The sequence below is a fragment of the Dendrobates tinctorius genome, unplaced genomic scaffold (genome assembly GCF_039654945.1).
Source record: "Dendrobates tinctorius isolate UK_male_01 unplaced genomic scaffold, ASM3965494v1 ptg000082l, whole genome shotgun sequence".
In the NCBI taxonomy this organism is placed as follows: Eukaryota; Metazoa; Chordata; class Amphibia; order Anura; family Dendrobatidae; genus Dendrobates; species Dendrobates tinctorius.
The window spans coordinates 4,849,339-4,873,460 of record NW_027361750.1 but is presented as its reverse complement, the minus strand read 5'-3'; the positions used below and the strand labels follow the sequence as shown (position 1 = coordinate 4,873,460).

At 41.9% G+C, this 24,122-nt stretch overlaps 1 protein-coding gene across 2 annotated transcripts in view; it reads left to right on the top strand.

Moving 5' to 3' along the window:
• The window catches only part of ARFGEF1 (ARF guanine nucleotide exchange factor 1), a 277,288-nt gene that overhangs the window by 140,858 nt on the left and 112,308 nt on the right, over positions 1-24,122 (top strand). For both annotated transcript variants that reach the window (XM_073583854.1, XM_073583853.1), the window contains exons 21-27: positions 6,097-6,255; positions 7,772-7,922; positions 14,833-14,923; positions 17,367-17,407; positions 17,554-17,723; positions 19,948-20,099; positions 23,235-23,407. In XM_073583854.1, coding sequence (XP_073439955.1) covers positions 6,097-6,255; positions 7,772-7,922; positions 14,833-14,923; positions 17,367-17,407; positions 17,554-17,723; positions 19,948-20,099; positions 23,235-23,407 — 937 coding nt within the window. The remainder of the gene's footprint in view (positions 1-6,096; positions 6,256-7,771; positions 7,923-14,832; positions 14,924-17,366; positions 17,408-17,553; positions 17,724-19,947; positions 20,100-23,234; positions 23,408-24,122) is intronic.

The window sequence follows — 24,122 nt, the reverse complement described above, 5'->3', positions numbered from 1 at the left end:
AAGTGGTCACCAGTGGAAGCGAACATGCCCATCAACATCCTGGAAATTCGGGCCATCTTCCTGGCATTGAGAGCTTTTCGTCAATTACTGGCAGCCTCTCATATCAGAGTACAGTCGGACAATGCCACGGCGGTGGCATATGTGAATCACCAAGGCGGGACCCGCAGTACCCAGGCGATGAGAGAAGTGGCACATATCCTCCACTGGGCGGAAGACACGAGGTCGGTACTCTCTGTGGTCCACATCCCGGGTGTGGACAACTGGGAAACCGACTTCCTCAGCAGACAAGGAATGGACTCGGGGGAGTGGTCTCTCCATCCCAAAATTTTTCGCCTGATCTGCCTTCGCTGGGGGACCCCGGACGTGGACCTAATGGCATCCCATCTCAATGCAAAGGTCCCCAATTTCATGGCCAGATCACGTGATCCGCGTTCGCTCGGAGCAGATGCCCTGGATCAGGACTGGACCCAGTTCCAGCTTCTGTACATTTTTCCACCTCTTCCCCTGATATCCAGAGTCGTGAGGAAGATCAAACAGGAGGGAGTTCCAACCATCCTGATCGCACCAGACTGGCCCAGACGTACATGGTACGCCGAAGTCGTACAACTTACAGCAGACGCCCCCTGGCGTCTCCCCGACCATCCCGATCTTCTGTCACAAGGCCCGTTCTTCCACCAGAACTCAGGGGCCCTCAATTTGATGGCGTGGCCCTTGAGACCTGGGTTCTAACCCAGGCAGGGCTCTCACCGGATGTCATTAGAACCATGATCAGGGCACGGAAGCCAGCCTCCGCCAAGATCTATTACCGTACCTGGAGAGCTTTCTTTACCTGGTGCGAATCGCGCGGCCAGATCCCACTCCCTTATTCCCTCCCAAAAGTTCTTGGTTTTCTTCAATCGGGCCTGGACGCCAGGCTATCCCTGGGCTCGCTTGAGAGCCAGGTGTCAACGCTCTCAGTGCTTTTCCAGAGACGCATTGCTAACAAGCCGCAAGTGAGGACTTTTCTCCAGGGGGTCTCCCGATTGGTTCCCCCCTACAGACGTCCACTGGAGACGTGGGACCTCAACCTGGTCCTGACAGCATTGCAGGCACCACCTTTCGAACCCCTTAAAGAAGTCCCACTCCGCCTTCTATCACAGAAGGTGGTCTTTCTGGTGGTAGTCACCTCGCTACGCAGGGTGTCTGAACTGTCGGCACTCTCCTGCAGACGGCCCTTCCTGGCCTTTCACCAGGACAAGGTGGTTCTCCGTACGGTTCCATCCTTCCTTCCGAAGGTTGTGTCCAACTTCCACCTCAATGAGGAAATTTCACTGCCATCCCTTTGCCCGGTTCCGGTTCATAGAGTGGAGAAGGCTCTGCATACGTTTGACCTCGTCAGGGCCTTGCGTATATACGTGTCTAGGACTGCACCCTTCCGGAAGTCTGATTCCCTTTTCCTTCTTCCAGAAGGCGTTCGCAAGGGTCTGCCGGCTTCCAAAGCTACCCTTGCCAGGTGGATCAGGTCCACCATACAAGAGGTTTACCGTCTTAACAACTCTCCTCTTCCGGCCGGTATCACGGCACATTCTACGCGGGCGGTAGGGGCCTCCTGGGCCATTCGGCACCAGGCTTCGGCACAAGTGTGTAAGGTGGCCACCTGGACTAGCCTACACACGTTTACAAAACACTACAAAGTTCATACCCAGTCCTCAGCGGACGCGAGCCTGGGTAGATGGGTTCTGCAGGCGGCAGTGCCCCAAGTTTAGGGACCTGTCAGCACAATATTCGTCCATTGCTACCCACCCAGGGACTGCTTTGGGACGTCCCATGGTTCTGTGTCCCCCAATGAGGCGACAGAGTAAAGGAGATTTTTGTGTACTCACCATAAAATCTTTCTCTTAGCCTCTAATTGGGGGACACAGCTCCCACTCTGTTGCCCTTACGGGCCATTGTTATGGTTGAGTTCTCATATTGTTCTTTGAGCTCGTACATAGTGGCCTTCTTACAGGCATGGTTATGTTATTTCTGTTATGTTCCTCCTAATGCTTTTGCACAAAACTCGAGAAGGCTGACGCCGTCCAGGGGTGTGCACTGCAGAGGTGGCGCCAAAGTTAATCTTTTTCAGATTATGCATAGTGTCGCCTCCTAGTGGACAGCAGCCTAACACACATGGTTCTGTGTCCCCAATGGTTCTGTGTCCCCCAATTAGAGGCTAAGAGAAAGAGATTTTACGGTGAGTACACAAAAATCTCCTTTTTCATTCTGTCTATCTAAATAAAGCAATTTAATAACATGAAAATCCCCCCTTTATGTGTTACATTCAAAACAGTTTTGTCATTCAAGCAGTTGTGACTAAGAATAGTGACCACCTCCAGAGATCACAAGGCCACATAATTTTCAGCGGTTTGGAGTGCTACTTTGTCATGAAAGGCAACTAATGTTAAATGAGTGTACAATGCTATCAGGAGAGCAGAAATAGGAGCCTCAATTTCTTCCATCTCCAACCATTAATTGCTCGGCCAACTGAGCAAATCACTTAATTTTTTCACTTTTTTTATTTTTACTTAAGTCTTAAATATCATAACCCCCTTCTTCAATTCTGTCTGACTTGGAGCACAGCTTCAGAATCATGGGGACCTTTTCTATACGTGAATTAGTGTTTGTGCTGCTGATTTCTCTTTGGAAAATAGAGCTGTCCCTGCTTGTCTGTGAATCCCTACTAGATAATCCCAGGTTCCCTGTGCGAGACCTATATAATGGCTTGTTTTAATTTAAAACCAATCTGAATACTGATTTCTCAATACATACATTATTAAGTATACTTTATGAGGCAGGTGTACTTACTCTGAAAATCAATGTCGGAAATAATCTTCAATTAATAGTGAAGGTCTTATGACCACTTAGAGCAGTAATCGTGCTAATTTCACAAAGGATTTTATAGCCATTCTTGCATGGATATTTAACGTGAGCTCAGAGTTATACTTTATAGAAAATGTAGAAGACATACAGGTGCTTCTCACAGAATTAGAATATCATCAAAAAGTTAATTTATTTCAGTTCTTCAATACAAAAAGTGAAACTCATATCGAGTCATTACAGAGTGATCGATTTCCTCTGTTTATTTCTGTTAATGTTGATGATTATGGCTTACAGCCAATGCAAACCTAAAGTCACTTTTCAGTAAAGTAGAATAATTAGTAAAAACATCTGCAAATGCTTCCTAAGTGTTTAAAAAGGTCCCTTAGTCTGTTTCAGTAGGCTCCACAATAATGGGGAAGACTGCTGACATGACAGATGTCCAGAAGGCAGTCACTGACACACTCCACAAGGAGGGTGAAGTTTCCACAATCAGTGATGGTTTTGGGAGCCACGTCATCTGCTGGTGTAGGTCCACTGTGTTTTATCAAGACCAAAGTCAGCACAGCCGTCTACCAGGACATTTTATAGCACTTCATGCTTCCCTCTGCCGACAAGCTTTTTGGAGATGGAAACGTCATTCTTCAGCAGGACTTGGCCCCTGTCCACACTGCCAAAAGTACCAATACCTGGTTTACAAACAACAGTATCACTGTGCTTGATTGGTCTACAAACTTACCTGATCTTAACCCCATAGAGAAGATGTGAGACACCAGACCCAACAATACAGATGAGCTGAAGGCTGCTATCAAAGCAACCTGGGCTTCCATAACACCTCAGCAGTGCCACAGGCTGATCGCCTCCATGCCACGCCGCATTGGTGCAGTAATTGATGCAAAAGGAGCCCCGACCAAGTACTGAGTGCATTTACTGAACATACATTTCAGTAGGCCAACATTTCAGATTTTAAAATCACGTTTCAAGCTGGTGTTAAAAAGTATTGTAATTTTCTGAGATAATGACTTTGGGGTTTTCATTGGCTGTAAGCCATAATCATCAACATTAACAGAAATAAACACTGGAAATAGATCACTCTGTAATGACTGTATAACATAGAAGTTTCACTTTTAGTGTTGAAGAACTGAAATAAATTAACTTTTTGATTATCTAATTTTGTGAGAAGCGCCTGTGCTTGTTTTTGTCATCAGAATCTGGGGTAACTAACAGAATGGTTTTTAACAGGGAGAAATGCAAAGTACTACATCTGGGCAATAAAAATGAAAAAAGCATATACAGATTGGGAGGAATAGGGCTAAGCAACAGCACATGTGAAAAAGACTTGGTTGTACTAATAGATCACAGACTGAATATGAGTCAAGTGTGATGCAGCAGCAAAAAAGGCAAATGCAATTCTAGGATGTATTAACAGAAGCATACAGTCTAGATCACGTGAAGTCATTATTTCCCTCTACTCCTCTTTGGTCAGACCTCATCTGGAATATTGTGTCCAGTTTTGGGCACCACATTTTAAAAAAGACATCAACAAACTGGAGCAAGTTCAGAAAAGAGCGACCAGAATGGTGACCGGTCTGCAAACCCTGTCTTATGAGGAAAGGTTGCAGGATTTGGGAATGTTTAGTTTGCAAAAGAGAAGACTGAGAGGAGACTTAATAGCTGTCTACAAATATCTAAAGGGCTGTCACATTGTAGAAGGATCAACTTTATTCTCATTTGCACAAGGAAAGACTAGAAGCAATGGAATGAAACTGAATGGGAGAAGACACAGATTAGATATTAGAAAAAACTTTTTGATAGTTAGAGTGATCAATGAGTGGAACAAGCTGCCACGAGAAGTGGTGAGTTCTCCTTCAATGGAAGTCTTCAAACAGAGGCTGGACAGACATCTGACTGGGATGATTTAGCGAATCCTGCTTTGAGCAGGGGGTTGGACCAGATGGCCCAGGAGGTCCCTTCCAACTCTGCGATTCTATGATTCTGACTACTAAGGTGTCTATCATGTGATCAAACTGCAGAATTTGCCCTTAGGAAGCACAGACGTGACAAGTCTTTTAATGTCTACCAGTGGTGTAGAGCAGTACCATGACTCTATGAATTCATGTGGGTCTGACCAATGTTATTTCCTTACCATTTGTTCCCACTTCTTGTTCTCCATGTTGGAAAAGATCTTACATTTTTTGGATTTTCAGCTCTGAAATTTACAATGTACAGTAATTCAAGTGGAGGATTTCATTACTCTGTTTATTTTGTTACAAATTTCAGGAGACTCTAAAATACTTAAATTTAAAAGAGTAAACAAGAAAAAAGTATTGTCTCTTGTGCCACGTGTGTTAAGCAGATTATGCCATGTGTCAGATGCCGTTTATAATTACTGGCAGCACACTGCAGAATTACCATAATCACCGTTTTTCCTTTATTTTATTTTTCTTTTACACTTTCATTATTTTCTTCATTTTTGCATGTAAACCATCTTAGCGTTTATATAAATATACACTGAACAATGCGGATTTACCGCATCCAATACATTCTTTTGTTGAAATTTCTGTTGCATCTCCACAACAGAAATTGCCATGCTGCGGCTTGTAATCCAGCACCACAGGTGAGTTTATGCAGCGGTAAATAGAAGCCCGGTGGCCACGGGATTCCTAGAAATCCCATCCACTGTGCTTGTACTGTACAATGGAGGGTTTTGAACGTCGCTCAAGTGCACTCTGTCCAAAACGCTGCTATTCCTGATCGTGGACACGTACCCTCACATGTTAGTGGGACATGTCAGAAATTTTGATTGGTGGTCTTCCGGGTGTTGAGACAACAGCCAATTGCTAGAATGAAGTGTAGAAGCGCTCTGACAGGCACTGATTCCTCTGAGAATGATGAAGCGACTTTTACATTGAGCCTGTCCTGATGTGTATGGGCAGCTTTACCCAGTATGTAATGCGGAAACTTTATGCTATGAAATCAGGAACACCGTGACTGCAACACATGTGTGAATGCTGCCTTAGTCTGGGTAAGCGCAAGATACATAACGCAATGTATGATACATACTGTACAAAGCTACGTATTTCTTATGTAGTGTTGTAGTGTCAGTTGTAGAAAGCAGATTACAGATGCTGACTTTCTATCATACATGAATGCATTTCTTGCTGTTTTGCCTCTTCTAGAATCTCTTCCATCCCACCGCTAGTCTACGATCTAAAGTGGTGGAGTTGGAAACCTATTGACGTGTTGTTCTTTACCTTCCAGCTGGAGCGAGATGCCTATGTACAGGCCTTAGCGAGGTTTACATTATTAACCGTGAGCTCTGGCATTACGGAGATGAAACAGAAGAACATAGATACCATCAAGACTCTCATCACTGTGGCCCACACTGATGGAAACTACTTGGGAAGTTCATGGCATGAGGTATTTGCCGATGTTGCTTACTGATTCTTAGAACATACGCTGTGAGCTTGTTAGACCCCGCAGCTACGGAATTAGTCATTATACGTATGGGCAGAGATGTAGCTGGAGGTGACAATTCCATGTAGTATTTCCATTCACCTGGTGTGCTTACCTTTAAAATTAATGGAGAAACTAATACAGTGAAACTATAAGCAACTGCATTTGGTTTTATAAATTAGAGTGCCAACTTTGCTTAAAGGGAATGTATTATCAGAAAGTGACCCATTGTTTAAATCAGGTTGGTTTTTATATATTACAAGTATTAAGAAAGTTTTAAATTCATACAAGTTTTACACTGTCCGCTGGGTGTTTTTTAGACTCCTGCTTCCAGTTTACAGAAGACTTTAAAAAAAATTACTAAAGAAAAATGAGACATGGTTGATAACTTTTAATGGCTATCTCAAAAGGGGATGTCAGATAGCATGGTTTCGAGACTTGGGTGTCTTCATCTGGTTAATGATATTGGCGGAAAGTACCTTATCATGGCGCTAAAGACACTTTTGAAGAAACGTGCACAACTGGACATTTTTCTTAAACTTTTCGGCATCCTCATTATCATCAAAGACAGGATAACCACGTCAGATAAAACACCTATGCATATTCGATAACCCAAGATTCACCATTTGCTTCAGGCGATGTCAGAGCTGACCCTGCTCTCTGTCCATTCACAGTGACCTTTGCACTTGTTACTTCAATACAAAAAATACAAAAAAACTAGAAGAATAATTATAGAAATGCCTTAAGTGTCTTATGTAAAAATTACAATATTTCATTTTTTTTCTAATATAGACACTGATATGAAAAACATTTCCAGAAATAATGCATTTAACAAAAAACCTTTGATTGTGAATTGTCAGTTTCTGATGAAGCACTCCCTTTAAAACTGCAGTTTTACATTGAAAATAAAGGTGTGCTAAAGAACAAAATTTTTACCCTTAGTGCTAAGATTTAGGCTTCAGTCTTAAAGGTCTGCACTATGTCAGAGACTTTTTTTTTACTCTATTGGGGACTTCTGTCTGATTCATATTTGCCCCTGACAAAGGGCATGGTCTACTACACTAATATGTCAGACCTACATAGACAGACACCCCTAGAAAGTCCAATGTTTCAGGTTTTGGACTCCATTTTCCTTCTTCAATGGCTCCTTCTGGGGCTTGTCCGAATCACGTTTTTGGTGGCTTCCCATTAGATGTTCAGCAGAAGTCTGTACATTTCACTGACTTTTCTCTGTACATGGGACCTTAGAGAAGGACACCTGAAAAGCTAAAAGTCAGCAGTACTAATCGGATAGGATTCATAGATATGTGATATCCCCAGTAACATACAGGATCCAATATAGAACTTGTTATATTTGTACATATATTTAAAAGGGAAACCTCGGCTTCCACAAAAGAGGACACCATGATGGTTTTCCCTGGAAAAGCAAAAAAACATTGCAGAACCTACCCTAGCTACTTGTTTCCTTTTTCCTACACAGATCTTGAAGTGCATCAGCCAGCTTGAACTTGCTCAGTTAATTGGTACCGGAGTGAAACCTCGTTATATCTCTGGGACGGTGAGGAATAGAGAAGGGTCGTTCACTGGAACCAAAGACCAGGCCTCAGATGAGTTTGTCAGTCTTGGCCTAGGTGAGTATAATACAATATCATCAAAACAGAAATCCTAATGACCTAATTAATTGAAAAAACGGACCTATGCCTCCATAGCAGAACCAATAAAGTGGTAAGTGTATGGACACTCCTATCAAGGATGCCTACACATCCAAAATGAGATATAAAATTATTTTATTAATGATTAAACATACAATCAGTAAAAGGCTCTTACTCATGTTCCAATTTGTGAGCCCACGCGCACAGCCCCAAAACACATTTCGCGTTGGTTTCCTCAGGGGACAGTGACAGCCCCCTGAGGATGCTAACGTGAAACGCGCGTCGGGGCTGTGTGTGTGGTCTCACAAATTGAAACATGAGTAAGAGCCTTTTACTGATAGGTGTGTGTTGCTGGTAGTGGGATTCAGGATATAACCATTTATAATATGATTAGTTTAAGATTAACACACTGGCGCCAGTCCACTTGGACAGAGAAGGAAGGTCCACTATTCCCAGATGCAGCTGGTGAATAACAGGCTCTGTGCTGGTGCCTGTTTAAAAGAGCTAAAGCTGATAAGAAAAGAAATACACCGCGCTATACTGGGAACTGAAAAAAATAATATAACTGAGTACTTACTTGCTGGTGTGTGAAAAAATCACGTGGTGGTGGATGTATAGCAGTATTCTGAGACTATTCACCTTGTCATAGATGTATATATTTGGATGCCAAAACTGCTGAGTAGATAATATAGGGTTAAATGGGGGTGAGCCCGTTAGTGTGTTACAGAGGGAAAAAATAAAAAAAATAAATAAATAAAATAAAATATGAACTAATCTTACTCACTTAAGGAAATCAGAACCATATAAAATATATGCTGTAAATGTAGCCATTGCCAAGTATTAAGATTGGAATGTTGCAGCCTGTTTCTGATGTAAAAAATATAATAGTTGAAAAAAAAAAAAAAAAGAGGGGGATAAATAGATGTTTGAGATGATAACTGAATGCTGACCTTACTGCATGCCAATTTCAACAGGCGAGGTCAGAATGATTAATCCTGTGCAAAACAAATGATGGCACAGTTCCTGCAAAGTGAATGAGCGTTAGTGACAGCATGTGCCCACTAGTGGAACGAGGTGCTTAATTCTGGTGCACTTACTTGCAGGGCCAGTGCTCAGTGAGGCAGGCTTGGGTGCTCAGCGTGGGGGCTGGGGCTGCTGCTGCTAATCCGTATGGACGTGGAGACCGCCGTTGCCTCGCGTGCTCCGGCCGAGAGCAACGCTGAGGGACTCGGCGTGTGATGGGGCAGGGCTAGCGTGACGTCACACTGGGGGTAAGACGGTGGCTCAAAGGCAGCACAATACCGACATGTTTCGAGAGATAGCTACTCTCTTCATCAGGGTTGTGCCTATTAGTGTGCAGACCGTCAATTTATAGCAGACTGAGCCTGAATTAAGTGATCACCTGACCCAAATGCCTGATTGAGCGACTTAATTAGATGTAGTACAAAGTACTGGTGTGTCTACATGTAACTAAATGATTGCGGGACCCTATCATTATCAATGTGCTACAGAGATGGGTTAAATTTTAACCCTATTTGGTCCAAAAATTCCTTATGAGAATTAAAAAGTGAAAAAATAAAAAATAAAAATAAAACATAACCTTTATTTATATAAATGTATAAAAAGTGTTATTAAAATTGTGTATAAAAAATCAGTTTAAAAAATGACAATGAAAATGTGCCAAAGCCCAAAATCTACCGATGAGGTGCCTCTTTAGATGTTTGTTTCATTATACTCGAAGGGTTCATAGGCTTACATGATGGCCAAATAAATGCACGATATTGGGGTCTTGTTCAGCATAATGGCATGATTATGATTAGTACCATATCCTCCTACCAAATTGATTCCAATAAATGAGATATACTTAGGTGTTAATACAAAAAAAAAAAAAAAAAGAAAAAAGGTTTTAATTCCTGTTCTTATTGTATCAGGGATTTTTCTTTCCTTTTCTCCTTCTCTTTTTTTTTTTTTTTTTTTCTCCTTTCTTCCCTTTCCCTTTCTTTCTCCCTCTTCTTTCTTCTTTCTTCTTTTCTTCAATTTCCATCTTTTTCTTTCTTTTTTCCTTTCTATCCTTTTTCCTCTTTCCCTTCCATATATCTTATAAAATATAAAAAATATGGCTCACTAAGAACTGAAAAAATTATACGTGAATAAAACACCATTTGAGTGTACTAAAAGATAAAAAAAATTTATGTCATCTTGGGGGATTGTATCAAACCATGTCTAAAATTATGATCTATAATAATAATATATGGGGGGAGGGAAAAAAAGGAGGGGGCTAGAATGCATACAGCTCAATTTCATGATTGAGGCCCTTTGGGGCCAGACTGTCCAGAGTGTAGATCCACCTGGATTCTACCCGGGACATTGCTTTAAGGTAGTCGCCCCTTCTTGGGTTTGACCGAACTATTTGAATGCCCAAAAAGGAAACTCCTTTGCACGATCGATTATGAGTATCCAAAAAGTGACGGGATAATGGATGTCCCTTATAGCCTTTTCTAATATTATCTAGATGCTCCTTAATCCTAACCTGAAGTGGTCTCTTAGTTCTCCCTACATAAATCTTACCACAGGGACATTTTAAAATATAAATAACGCCTGATGTTTGACATGAAATGCTATCTTGGATATAATAAGTATTATTGTTAGATGAATCCGTGAAATGATTATGTAATTGTTTAGACGTTGCTGTTCTGATGCAACAAACACACTTCCCACATGATTGAAAGCCTGGTAGGTTTGAACTTGACCGAGCTAATTGGTGGACATGATTAATAGAACTGCGCATTTTAGTCGTGGGCGCCAATAATAGGCCTAAATTTTGCGCTTTAGTGTACACGAACCGAGGTCTTTTGGGAAGCAAGTCGCCTACATACTTGTCTCCCTGTAAATGTGACCAATGTTTACATATGATTTTGTTAAATACCTTATGGCCTCCATGAAACTGAGTAATAATGGGTAAATTTTGAATTTGTTCTTGGATAGTAGGTGGGTTATCAACTGTGGGAGGTTTGTGGATCAGAGGAGATCTTGGCATGGATTTTACCTCCTGCCTGGTCCTATTGAGAAGCTCTATATCATACCCTTTGGCTACAAATTGATTGGTTAAATATTGTGTTTCCTTTTGATAGTCAATAGTGTTTGTACAATTACGTCTAATTCGCATATACTGGCTTTTTGGAATATTAATTAGCCATGTGGGTAGATGGCAACTACTAGTATGAATATAACTGTTGGAGTCTACCTCTTTATGGTAGCTTTTTGTAATTAATTTGCCTTGTTCAATACAAATGCTTAAGTCCAAAAAATTTATGTTGGATCTACTAACCGTGGGTGTAAACTCCAGTCCAAAATCATTGATGTTTAATCTAGAAATGAATAAATTAAGGTCTGATAATGGGCCGTCCCAAATGAACAAAATATCATCAATGAAACGGCGCCATAATTTTATATTCTTATGTAATGTGCCATTGCTGTAAATATGTTCATGTTCCCACATGCCTACATAGATGTTTGCGAAACTAGGCGCGAATCTCGTGCCCATCGCGGTGCCATGGGTCTGAATATAGAACTGGTTTTCGTACATGAAATAGTTGTGTTTCATGATAAAGTCAATACTGTCAAGGATGAATTGGATCTGTAGAGGTTTGTAAGTTTTTAAAGCGCCAAGAAAAAATTGTGCTGCCGCCTAACCTTTAGAAGGGTCAATGACCGTATATAATGATTTAATGTCCAGAGTTGCTAAAATAAATTTGTCATTCCACTCCAATGGTTCCAGGACATACAAAGTGTGAGTGGTATCTTTTAAATAAGCTGGCAGCAAGGACATACATTTTTGTATATGGTTATCCACATATTTAGATAAGTTAGCTGTAAGGCAATTTATGCCTGATATAATAGGCCTGCCTGGTGGATTTACTGAATTTTTATGAACTTTGGGAATGTGATAAAATACTGCTATTGATGGCGTTTTGTTATTAATAAACTGATACTCTTTTTTTGTTAGAATGCCTAAAGATTTACCTTTAAGAGCTAGAGAATTGAGTTTATTAAGAAATGATTTTGTTGGATCTGCGGGGATTTGTTTATAAGTGACAAGATCACCTAGTAACCTCATGGATTCATTGTGATACATACTGTGATCCATAATTACGATTCCCCCGCCTTTGTCTGCAGGACGAATGATCAAGTTTTTGTTTGCCTGCAGACTAATAATAGAATCTTTTTCACCAGCTGTTAAGTTGTGTGTCATATATCGCATTTTGCGGTTATTTTTGTTAGCTAGTTTCCTTATATCTGTTGATACCAGAGTTTCGAAAGTTTTGAATGAATTGGAATATTCATTCAAAGGATTGAATGAGGAGGGTAAAGAAAGGCCGGTATGAATGAATTCTGAACCTATAGTATAAGTAGTTGTTGAAGGATTATCACCCTTCTTAAGGAAATACTTTTTAAGAGCCAGATTCCGTAGGTATTTTTTGATACTAATAAATAGATTAAATGGTTTAGGATTAGCTGATGGGGCAAATTTGAGGCCCTTTTGAAGTAGTGATGCCTCATTTGGAGTAAGTTGATGAGAACTTAAATTAAAAATTTTTTGTGCATGTTGCTGGTTGTCAGTACCTTTATTTATTTTCTTTTGGGAGAATGTCCCACCTCTTTTACCTCTTTTTGTTTTTTGTTTGGAATGCGAAAAAAATCCTTATTGATAGGTAATTGTGTTCTAGGTTTCGTTATTTTATTGGTATTTGATTGATTATGAAACCTAGGCCGTACATGGTTAGTCTTTTGGACCTGTTTCGCATACGAATTGGGCTGTCTGATTAGATTAGGGAGAGCAGAATTTCTTCTGCTAGGAATTTGTTTATGGGGCTGAGCATTGGTCGACGGAGTCGACTGTTCCCAGTCTCTGGTAGCAATCGGTTCCTCAACCAACGTTGAGAGATGGGAATATCTGTTGGTGGTAGGAATAGTTGATTGTTCTATTGGAACTGCTGGTGTTGGCAGTGGGCTTTCAGTGTATTGGGAAACCTCAAGGGGATTCACTTCCCTCGGTGAATTACTAGGTTGAGATCTCCCGTGATTACCTGTGCGAGTTGAAACTGGTGTATACTGGGTAGAATTTGAATACGTAGAAAAAACTAGCGATGTATCCGAAATCTCAGTTGGGGATCCATCGTACTCATCCAACGTAATAAAATTATTATTAATGGAGCTATTCAGCCTCCCCTGTATTTCTGAAATATCAGTATTCCGCGTATCAGAGATGGGGATGTTATCCCTTGCAAATTTGCGCATTTTTTTATTTATTATTTCTTTTTCTTTTAGCCTATAGAGAATGTTTGAGGTTAGGCTTTCCAGCCCTTCTACATGATTATAAGCACTTAGTTGGTCAAATAATCTATTGATTGAACGACTGGTCTGTCTTAGATTAGCTTTCCGTTTATCAATGATGAAGTGTAGTACCTGATTGGAGAAATTGGAAAAAAGGGTATCCCATTCCGTTTGAATTTCAGGGTTGCCGAAGTCCCCTGCTAAGGTTTTATAGATGGTCAGGCCCTTGGGTACGGTTCCTGCTTGGGCATATTTTTCTAAAGATGCGATCTCCCACATATCACGCATCTCATTTACTAGTTCTTTCTCCAAAGATTTCAATAGTGCCCTGGTTTGATTGAATTCATCCAGGGAATTGCTGGGCTCATTAAACTGTGTGCTCAAAAAGGACCTTCGGTGTTCTCTGTCCTGTCTAAGAGCCTCAAAAGCCATAGTGGCGCAGCCAAAAGTGTGTAGGCACAGATAAAAAGTAATAGATTAGTTTAAGATTAACACACTGGCTCCAGTCCACTTGGACAGAGAAGGAAGGTCCACTATTCCCAGATGCAGCTGGTGAATAACAGGCTCTGTGCTGGTGCCTGTTTAAAAGAGCTAAAGCTGATAAGAAAAGAAATACACCGCGCTATACTGGGAACTGAAAAAAATAATATAACTGAGTACTTACTTGCTGGTGTGTGAAAAAATCACGTGGTGGTGGATGTATAGCAGTATTCTGAGACTATTCACCTTGTCATAGATGTATATATTTGGATGCCAAAACTGCTGAGTAGATAATATAGGGTTAAATGGGGGTGAGCCCGTTAGTGTGTTACAGAGGGAAAAAATAAAAAAAAATAAATAAATAAAATAAAATATGAACTAATCTTGATTTACTCACTTAAGGAAATCAGAACCATATAAAATATATGCTGTAAATGTAGCCATTGCCAAGTATTAAGATTGGAATGTTGCAGCCTGTTTCTGATGTAAAAAATATAATAGTTGAAAAAAAAAAAAAAAAAAAGAGGGGGATAAATAGATGTTTGAGATGATAACTGAATGCTGACCTTACTGCATGCCAATTTCAACAGGCGAGGTCAGAATGATTAATCCTGTGCAAAACAAATGATGGCACAGTTCCTGCAAAGTGAATGAGCGTTAGTGACAGCATGTGCCCACTAGTGGAACGAGGTGCTTAATTCTGGTGCACTTACTTGCAGGGCCAGTGCTCAGTGAGGCAGGCTTGGGTGCTCAGCGTGGGGGCTGGGGCTGCTGCTGCTAATCCGTATGGATTACTAATTACTACTGTGCTGCACTGTTACTTTATGTAAAGCTTTAATTTTTTTACGCTCTCCCTGTTCTAAACCATATATGTGACACTCTCGCTCTCTGATTTCGCTTACTTTGTTCTTTGATACATGTTTAATTTTTGCCTTGTATGTCTTAATAAAATAATTTTATATCTCATTTTGGACTATGTACCCCAACTCTTGGCCTAGGTGAGTGCCCGCTCTGTAGGCTATAGCCATGTGAGCTAAACCTTTTATTTAATCACTTTTCTTTTTCCTTTTAAAAGTTGGAGGAAATGTTGACTGGAAGCAGATGGCAAGTATCCAGGAATCCATAGGGGAGACCAGCTCTCAAAGTGTTGTGGTGGCTGTGGACAGGTATGCTTCACTTCTGTCATTGAGGATCATTCGCCAATATATTAAGTTATAGACACTCCTGTCCCCGGACGGAGTATGATAAAAGAAAAACTCTGCTGCTGCTCTCAATGTCTGACAGATTATTTTATCGTTGCCACTGTGTCCTAATGAGGTAGAAAACTTATTTTTTTCTCATGCAAGCAAAAAAAAAATCTTAATGGGGTTTTCCCTCCAACAAAGTACATTTTATTTAATAAATCTTGGAATAATAATAATTTTCACGATTGTGGTTAAATAAAATGTTCCTGTGCTGAGATAATCTTATAAATGTGCCCCTGATGTGTTCAACGTAATGACCATGTCTGAACGGCAAAGTGTTACTGTTTAATAGTCTGTCTGTGTAGCTTTGACTGTAAAAAAAAATAAAAATAAATAAATAAAAAAAAAAAGCAAAACCGAAGTGCATAAAGCTATTTATTAAGAATCCTGTGACATACGGCATCTGTGTCATTAGCTAGCTCTAAACTGCAAGTCCCTAAATGAGCTGTTTGCATTATTTCTACATGTTTTTTGCCCATAACCCATTGACGTCTGAAGACTTCTTACAGCTTTACTGTAATATTTATCACAAATGAATCTTTCATCAGAACTGGATTTTCCAGATGGCTGCGCACAAGCTTGCAGGAGCATTCTGTAAGTGTGTCAGGAAAAGGCCAGAGAGCGCGCACTGTACGAAAGCTCTGAGAGCGCTGGCGTCACAGTAACACTTCCCATTCCTCGACCTTTCAAGCTGCAGAGAAGCTGTGGCCCAACTCCGTAAAGACGGAGCAGATTTTCTGCATGACTTGGCATCAAACGTCGGGTCAGGCTTTCCTGACTTTTAATGTTTCATTTTCCAAATGATTTCCGCTTACTAGAAAGCCACTGCTGATAATTGGCTCCGAGGCAGCACAGGTTAGAACGTGCAGGCTTTACGAAGGTTGATCAGCAATATAGTCTGTAGGGGATTAGTCAGGTTGGGACGCAGACCTTCAAGAGTGAATTTAATGGCAATTTACTTTTATAAAGGAAAGCTTGCTAGGATTGTTCCATAAACACGATCACTTGGGCCTCTTTCGCACTTCAGTCGTTTGACGTCAGTTGAAATCCGCCGTTTTTAGAAAAAAACAGATCCGCCATGTTTTTTGGCGGAATCCGTTTTTTTCCTCATAGACTCTCATTAGTGACGGATTGCGACGGATGGTCATCCGTTGCATCAATTTTTTAACTGATCCGTCATAATTTTGGTGTCCGCTGTCTGGACATTGAAACATTTTTTTTGTCTGCGTTGAAACGGCGGATAGCAACGGATCCATCGCTGTCCGCCATGTGCTGTAATGGACGCCTGTGAGTGACGGAACCATTGTAATCCGTCAATTGACGGATTCTGCTTTTTTATACTGAGCATGCCCGGCAGAGCTTCCAGCCATGTAATTTAACCCCAAAAGCCGTTCTTCCCCCGAAAAAGTATTCTCTCTTTCTCTTCTCTCTTTCTTCTTTCTTTCTTTCTTTCTTTCTTTCTTTCTTTCTTTCTTTTTCTTTGTTTCTTTCCCTCTCTCTTTTTCTCTTTCTTTATTTCTTTCCCTCTCTCTTTCTCTCTCTCTTTCTTTTCTCTCTCTCTCTTTCTTTCTCTCTCTCTTTCTTTCTCTCGCTTTCTTTCTCTTTCTTTCTCTCTTTTTCTCTCTCTCTCTTTCTCCCCCCTTTCTCTCTCTCTCCAAAAAAACAGATCCGGTGTATTTGTTTTTTGCGAAACGGATCCATTTTTTCACACTTTGACGGTTTGCAGCTGACGTCAAAAGACTGAAGTGTGAAAGGGGCCTTATCCACCGGAGAGATGACAAATGTATGATCACTGAGAGTCCACCACTTACAAAAACTGGGTGCCCAAAGTCCGCTGTATGAATGGAGCATTACTGAGCATGTGTGACCACCAGTCCGGTAGACTCATGAGGTCACACGTGCTCACTACTACTCCATTCAGGGGTCTTTTGGAGCCTCTGTTAAGAAATCTGTGGGGTCTTTCTTAATATACCGGTAGTTATGATCTGAAGGGGTTCCCCTAAACGTGGGTCCCAAGTCCCAACAGGTACTCGACTGCTGACCGGTTTACCTCTATGGGCATGTGACCAGGGCGGTGTGTAAATGTGCTAAGCTTGCCTCCTCTATCACAGCCAATGTATAGGCAGAGGGGGCTGGCCTATCCATTGAAATAAGCAGTCAGCCATCCTCATTCACGCTCGTCTCTGGTCACCTGCTGACACAAAAAGAAGAAAGATGCCTTTTTTTTTTGCTTTTGATCTCACATTATCCATGTTACTGGTAATGGTTCCAGGGTGGTGCAATACTTTATCTTTGCAGGGTAAGCTATTGTTCTGTTGCTAATAAATGACCTGCAGAGTGTAACATGCAATACATCTCTTTGCAGAATATTCACTGGATCCACGAGGCTGGATGGCAATGCTATAGGTAAGTATTTCATGGCCAGAACCAACCATCTTTGTGACCTCTTTTCTTCTTCTCCACCCCAGTCCCGTCTCTTGCGTTCACCATTGTATCAGTTCACAGTTACACTTGTTGTACAGCATTAAATTGCCCCCATTCTGTGCTTGCAGTGGATTTTGTGCGCTGGCTTTGTGCAGTTTCAATGGATGAACTGGTGTCCCCCACACACCCACGTATGTTTAGCTTACAGAAAATTGTAGAGATATCTTACTACAACATGGGGCGGATCAGACTCCAGTGGTCCAGGATATGGGAGGTTATTGGAGATCATTTTAATAAGGTAAGATTATCCTTGTGTGCACTGTTTTTACACAACCGTACATTTAGCTTTGGAGGTCGTCCACTATGGTTTTGATATCGTATTCACTTCAATAAAAGCTGGAGAATGTCAATAAAAACGTACAGATCTGTGCTATTCCGACTTCATACATTGTATTTGGCCGAACGGCTGATCAGTCAGTGCCAAGAGTCGGACCCCCCAATGATCTGATATTGATGACCCCCTAGGGTGCAGAATCATGTATATGCTCTCTACATAGGAGGTGATTATAGATTATTCTCCAGAACTTTCATTTATTGTAAAGAGAAACCAAAAACCTGGACCAGCACATGTAGGTGCACATTCACACTGCGGCCATTAGCATACCAATATAACCGAGAATAAAAGCAATGACTAGAAACCGAGCTGTAAGTAAATAAATAGTAATAGTACATGTATAAAGCATTAGGTACTTTGATGACTTTTTATTGCTCAAAAATTGTAAAAACCATCCCACCGCGACAAGGTATGCCCAATCAGGGTGGTCCCTAGCCCTAGTATCTCACCTCGCTATGTGCCAACAGGCCTCAAGATTGTTGTAAAGAGGGTAAAGGAGTCGTCTAAACCAGGGTTTAATCCGCCTTTACTCCAATAGCTATTCGCCAGGAATCCCTCAATGGTTTTTTTTTTCTCTGATGCCTATAAACCCCTACAGCCAATTTCTCACCTCAGGGGTCTTACAAGTTAGTCAGTATGCGGCTACTAAGGCCACTGAACTAATGGGGTCATTTAAAATATAAAAAAAGAAATGATCTGGGTATCCAGGACGTAAAAAATACTGCTTCTCTCTTCTGAATACTGCACAATGCCGGTCCGTGGGTTGCGCCTCTTGTTGCAGCTCAGTACTATTTACTTCATTGGAGCTCGGCAGCAATGCTGGACATTGTGGAGCCATTTTTGGCAGAATACAGTAATATTTTTTTAGTTTTGTATAAATCTTACTGCAGCCTCTGGTGACCAAACATGTGCAGTGACTATAAGCTCTTGTGTGCTGAGCGTGGAAGCCCTGAAGCTATCCGGGCTATCTGCTCTGTGTGTGCGTGCAGGCAGTCTGTCAATCAAGGGTCAGGGTGCCAGACATGATTGAACACTGTTTATCTTCAGATTACCACAATGTCTTCAGATAAATGGCATTTTTGTATCTGACTGATATCCCTTAAAGCATTACTACAGCGTGTTTTTTTTTAATTTTTATTTCACGCCGGAGTCTTGCCGTTAATGTTATTTCCCCGCCCCTAGAAAAATACCAGCCGCCGTGTAGATCTTTTATCGGTGCCGCTCCAGTGTATGTCTATGAGAAACAGAAATAAGGCTCTCATAAGCTTGTGACCATTACCTCTGACTTCCGGTCAGTCAGATACTGCTGTCACAAGATGGCGGCGCGGCACCAGGAATAGTAGAAGCCTGGATCTGGTAATTATATTACTAGGGTCAGGGAATATTCTTTGGTGATACCACTCCAGAGATGAAATAAAAATACAATACCGGAGTGGTGCTTTATAGGGGTTATCTGGTCTTAATCTACAAGTCTGCAGTCCCCCTGAGTGACTGCAGACTTGTGAATCCTCACGTTGTGTGCCCTGAGGATTATGTGGTGCCGGCATCCGGAGCTGCAGTCATGTGACGGCAGGTGTACGATATGCTTCCTCCTGGCCACATTCTGACTAGATGGCTGCCGACTCGTTAAGTGCAGCGAGGCCGGAAAGAGTCTAGTCAGAATGTGGCTGGGAGTGTTCATACTTGTGGTCACTTGATCTCTGCTTTCGACCCGGCATCAGAGAATTCTCCAATCATGCAGTGCGCAGAATGCAAGGATTCACAAAGACTAACTGCAGACTTGTAGTTTGACTGGACAACCCCTTTGGGCGACAGTCACGCTATCAGTACTTGGTCAGTATTTTACATCAGTATTTGTAAGCCAAAGCCAGGTGATGGGCAATCAGAGGAAAAGTATAAGAAAGACACGTCACCATTTCTGCATTTTTCAGCCACTCCTGGTTTTGGCTTACAAATACTGATGTGAAATACTGAACGTGTGACTGCGGCGTTAAACTTACATCTGTGCTGTTTCTACAATGCAGCGCCCTCTGCTGGCACCTCACAGCATTTTGCATCTGTCACACAGCACAATATTATAGACCACAATATTTTAAATACATTTTAATATAATTTCTCTTTTTTTAAGGTTGGTTGCAACCCTAATGAGGATGTTGCCATTTTTGCAGTAGATTCCTTAAGACAGCTTTCTATGAAATTTTTAGAAAAAGGGGAACTTGCAAATTTCCGCTTCCAGAAAGATTTCTTAAGGCCGTTTGAGCACATTATGAAACGAAATCGGTGAGTTGTCATTATTTTCCTTATTTGATTTGTTTCGTAGTGTTGAACTGACATACTGTGATCCTCCAGTCATCATTTGCTGATTTTCCACTTCCTCTGGGGTCTTGAACAAGGAACCACTCTATCACGTCCACATGACAGAATGTAACATTTGGGTATAACCGGCATTAGGCGAAGGCTAAACCGTGAGCTGTGGCCACACGACATAAGACCGCAATGTTGTGCTGCTCATATTGCATCCAATATTTAGTGTTGTTCATAGAAAGCCAGCACGTTTGGATTTCTACATATACACACTGGAGTCAATATAGCTAAAATATTTAGTGAAATACCAACAAATTAATTCAATTACATTTACAGTAACAATAATGGGTATATATAAGAATCCGTAAAAATATAGGAATGATAGGACACGGATCAGGTCAGGGTACAATAAGATGAATAATATCACAAGAAAAGTAATCTTGTAGTTTGGTCACAGATACAGAGGGGGAATACCGATCTATATTATAGATATATATATATATGTAAGATAGGAGGCTAGAACTAAACTAATGTCTATATAATAGACAACAGGAAAGGTGATACCAAAATCCTTACTTGGTAACCATGCCTGACATCCCCAATCTTTACAAGAAGTCTACACCAGGGAAAAAGATTCTTGTGATAAAAGTGAAAGCTGTACCCATTGTATAGATCATGCCGGCACCGTGTCCTAGATCCCCCAATGCGCGTTTTGTGTATCGTCACTTCCTCAAGGGGGCAAGGTTATGTATAATACTCATCCAGTATAAATGATGCTATTCTGGTCACATGGTCCGTGTGGCGCCCCTGAGGCTCAGTCGCCACAGAGGTACTGCACCTTCTCCTAAGGTGTAGTGCCCCACAACCTAGGTAAGTTGGGAGCTCCTTTCCACACTCCAACACTCGCATCCCACACAACAGGGTAGTTCTGCACAACCACATTGAGGTCTCTCTCTCCACCTAGACATTAGGAGTGCCTTGGTGGTTCCCTGCATGGGACACTGGATGTGCTGGGAGGTGGGTGGAGTTGAGATCCATATTAAAGGATGGCGAAGGGTTAGAATTACAGATCAGTCTGAGAGGTCAGTCTGGCGGGAGGTCAGGCGAGAGAAGGACAGTCAGTCAGGAGAGTCTGAGCACGGGTCCGAGAGGAAGGAGATCCCTAGAAGAGGGAGAGAAGGAGTGCTGCAGCTGCCTCAGTGATCTGAGCCAGCTGGCACGGGAAAGGAACAAGAGAGGGAAAGACGTAGAACTGCAACCTAAGCTTCCATAGGAAAGAGACACAAGTACGGAACAAAGGAGTAGGAGAACAGAGAGGATACGTGGGTTGGAAGAGAAACCCTGCCTATAGGTTCTCAGCGTAAGGCCGGAGCCCGGTCCCCGAGGTTGTATGGACATTTATGGTTCTGCAGCAGACACCGGTGGAGTAGTTGGCTGTAAATGCACTACTCCCAACTTAGACTCTGGGCAGAACAGCAACTGAATAGAGAGAGCCAGGACTCCAGAGAAAGGGGTCCCCGACAGAGGCTACAGCTGTCTGCCATACGAGTAGAATTGCTAGGAACAGCTGACAGGAGGAACTCCAGAGTACCACGGTACTGGAGAGCTTCACACTAAAAGGCGCATTGGCGGAGTCGTTCAGGAAAGGTAGATGTTGGCGGAGTGTTGGAGAGGAGAGCCCTGATATGCCCGGGAGGTTGACTGAGTCTCTGCCCCGGAGGACACGGCATGGAAGCGGGCACCAGTGTGTACCACGAACTGTGAGTAAAGCGTTGAAACTGCAAGCCCTGGCGTCCTCCATTCATTTGTGCACTAACATCTTCAGCACCGCTACACCTGGGTACCAATCCCCTCACCGCTTGTGCCTCTCCTCTAATATTACATCCACACTGCCCTGGGACTACAGCTCCACCTGTGGGGAGCTACACCATCTTTGCTGCACTATCTCATCAGTCCCAGTGGATCTGCATGCAGCGTTGGCTTAACATCTTACTTGCCAAACACCACAGGTGGCGTCACAAACTATTCCATTCACTACATTCCTCCATTACTTGGGTGCCCAGGGCCACGGACCGGGTCACCGCTGCTGTGACACATTCCCCTGACACCGGCCCGGTACCGAGTACCCCACAGACCTGGGAGGGCGACCCATCCGCAACGGGCAATAGCGGTGGTCGATTTAACGCATGCGCGCCAGAGCCACTGAGTCCACATGCCACCCATCCAGTTTGGATATCTGTTTCCCCACAAAGGAGGTAACTTGCAGGTCACAACAAGACTAAAGTCACTGTTATCAGTTGTAATGTAGCAACGTGACCTTTGATGTTATGTCGCAACCCCTGTTAACATGTAGCCCCCCAGTCTTAAAGGGAATTTGTCAACAGGATTTCACACCCCAAACTATTTATACGCACATGTAGCTCTTTCAAAGACAAGTCCAGTAATACCTTTACATAACTGGTCCGTTACTGAGAAATCAGCATTTAAATTGATATGCAAATGAGACTGAAGTGCTATGGTAGATCTGAAGCCTCTATCACTCTGGCTCTATTCCCCTGGAGGGATACAGGCTTCAGACCAAACATATCCATATCAGTTCAAACTCTAATTTCTCAGTAATGGAAGAATGGACTAGCCATGTAAAAGTAATGCTATGAAAGCTCTACATGTGCATATATATACTGTAGTTTAGAATGGGGAATCCTGTTAACATATTCCTTTAATAGCACATTATATCTTAATCCAAAGTGTTAGTCTTGTAAATGGACAGGGTATAGCGATGACGGCGATCTCACTAGTTACATTTTCATGTCATAAAGAGCAATGGAGTAAAGTTTTCCGCTACAGTAATGATATATCAGAATAATACAGCACATGCCCAATCCTTCCCGTATATACATTACTAATGTGCCTGCGGACATGTCTCCAGTCACTCATGGGTTAATGGAGAAGGTTTTTGATAATTGGAGCAATTTTTATGTTTTAGAAAAAAGTCATCTTGATCTTTATTTTCTTCCTGCTGGATTGTACATCCTTGATCGTGCACACATAATGTCTGTCCCATGGCTGAAGCATCACTCTCATGTAATTTGTGTTCTTTCTGTTATTAAGGTCACCCACCATTCGGGACATGGTTGTCCGCTGTATTGCACAGATGGTAAATTCCCAAGCTGCTAACATTCGCTCAGGTTGGAAAAACATATTCTCAGTTTTTCACTTGGCTGCATCAGACCAGGATGAAAGCATAGTAGAGCTCGCCTTCCAGACCACTGGGCACATAGTCAGTGAGTATCGCTTTGGTCTCTGTATGTGACATTTCATGGTGATTTGTACATTTAATACGATAACATTGACCTTAGATTTGTGCTCTGAGAATGAGGCACTAGAGGTGTAAATAGTACCTGTCACTAGCCCTCTGTATGGTGCTAGGGAGAAATCTCAGGACCTTTGCGTATAGCAGGAGACAGTGCATGACGCAGGAAGCATCAGATGTCAGCCCTAAATAGGAGGGGTTACCACTGAAGAAACGCCCCCTGCACACTTGGAGAGTAGTTTGCATGAGGCACTGGAGTGGTTAAACCTTCTAATTTCTATTCCTATAAATGGATATAACCAGAAATGTCTCCCTAGCCTCTATATATAGCCGTTATTGTGGATTGTTAAAATTGACAAGTGAAATGCCAAGAATTATAGACTCTTTCCCTGCACTCCGTATTGTTCCCTCCACTTTCCTCACTCCATCAATCGTGGTCAGCTTATGCTAAGTAACATATAGTTACAGTAAACTTAAGGTCAGCTGTATATAAAGTGAACTTCTCTCTACAGAGCTGTCTGATCCTCAAATAGGCAACTGTGACTGTGTATTTTGGTTAAAACAGTATCAGTGCTACCTTGTAAAGATCACCTATAACTTGCTCAAAAATATTGCATTAAATTCTTTATAAAATAGCCTGAGCTCCCCTTATTTTGCCGCTCTTTCCTATTTGCACAACATCTCTC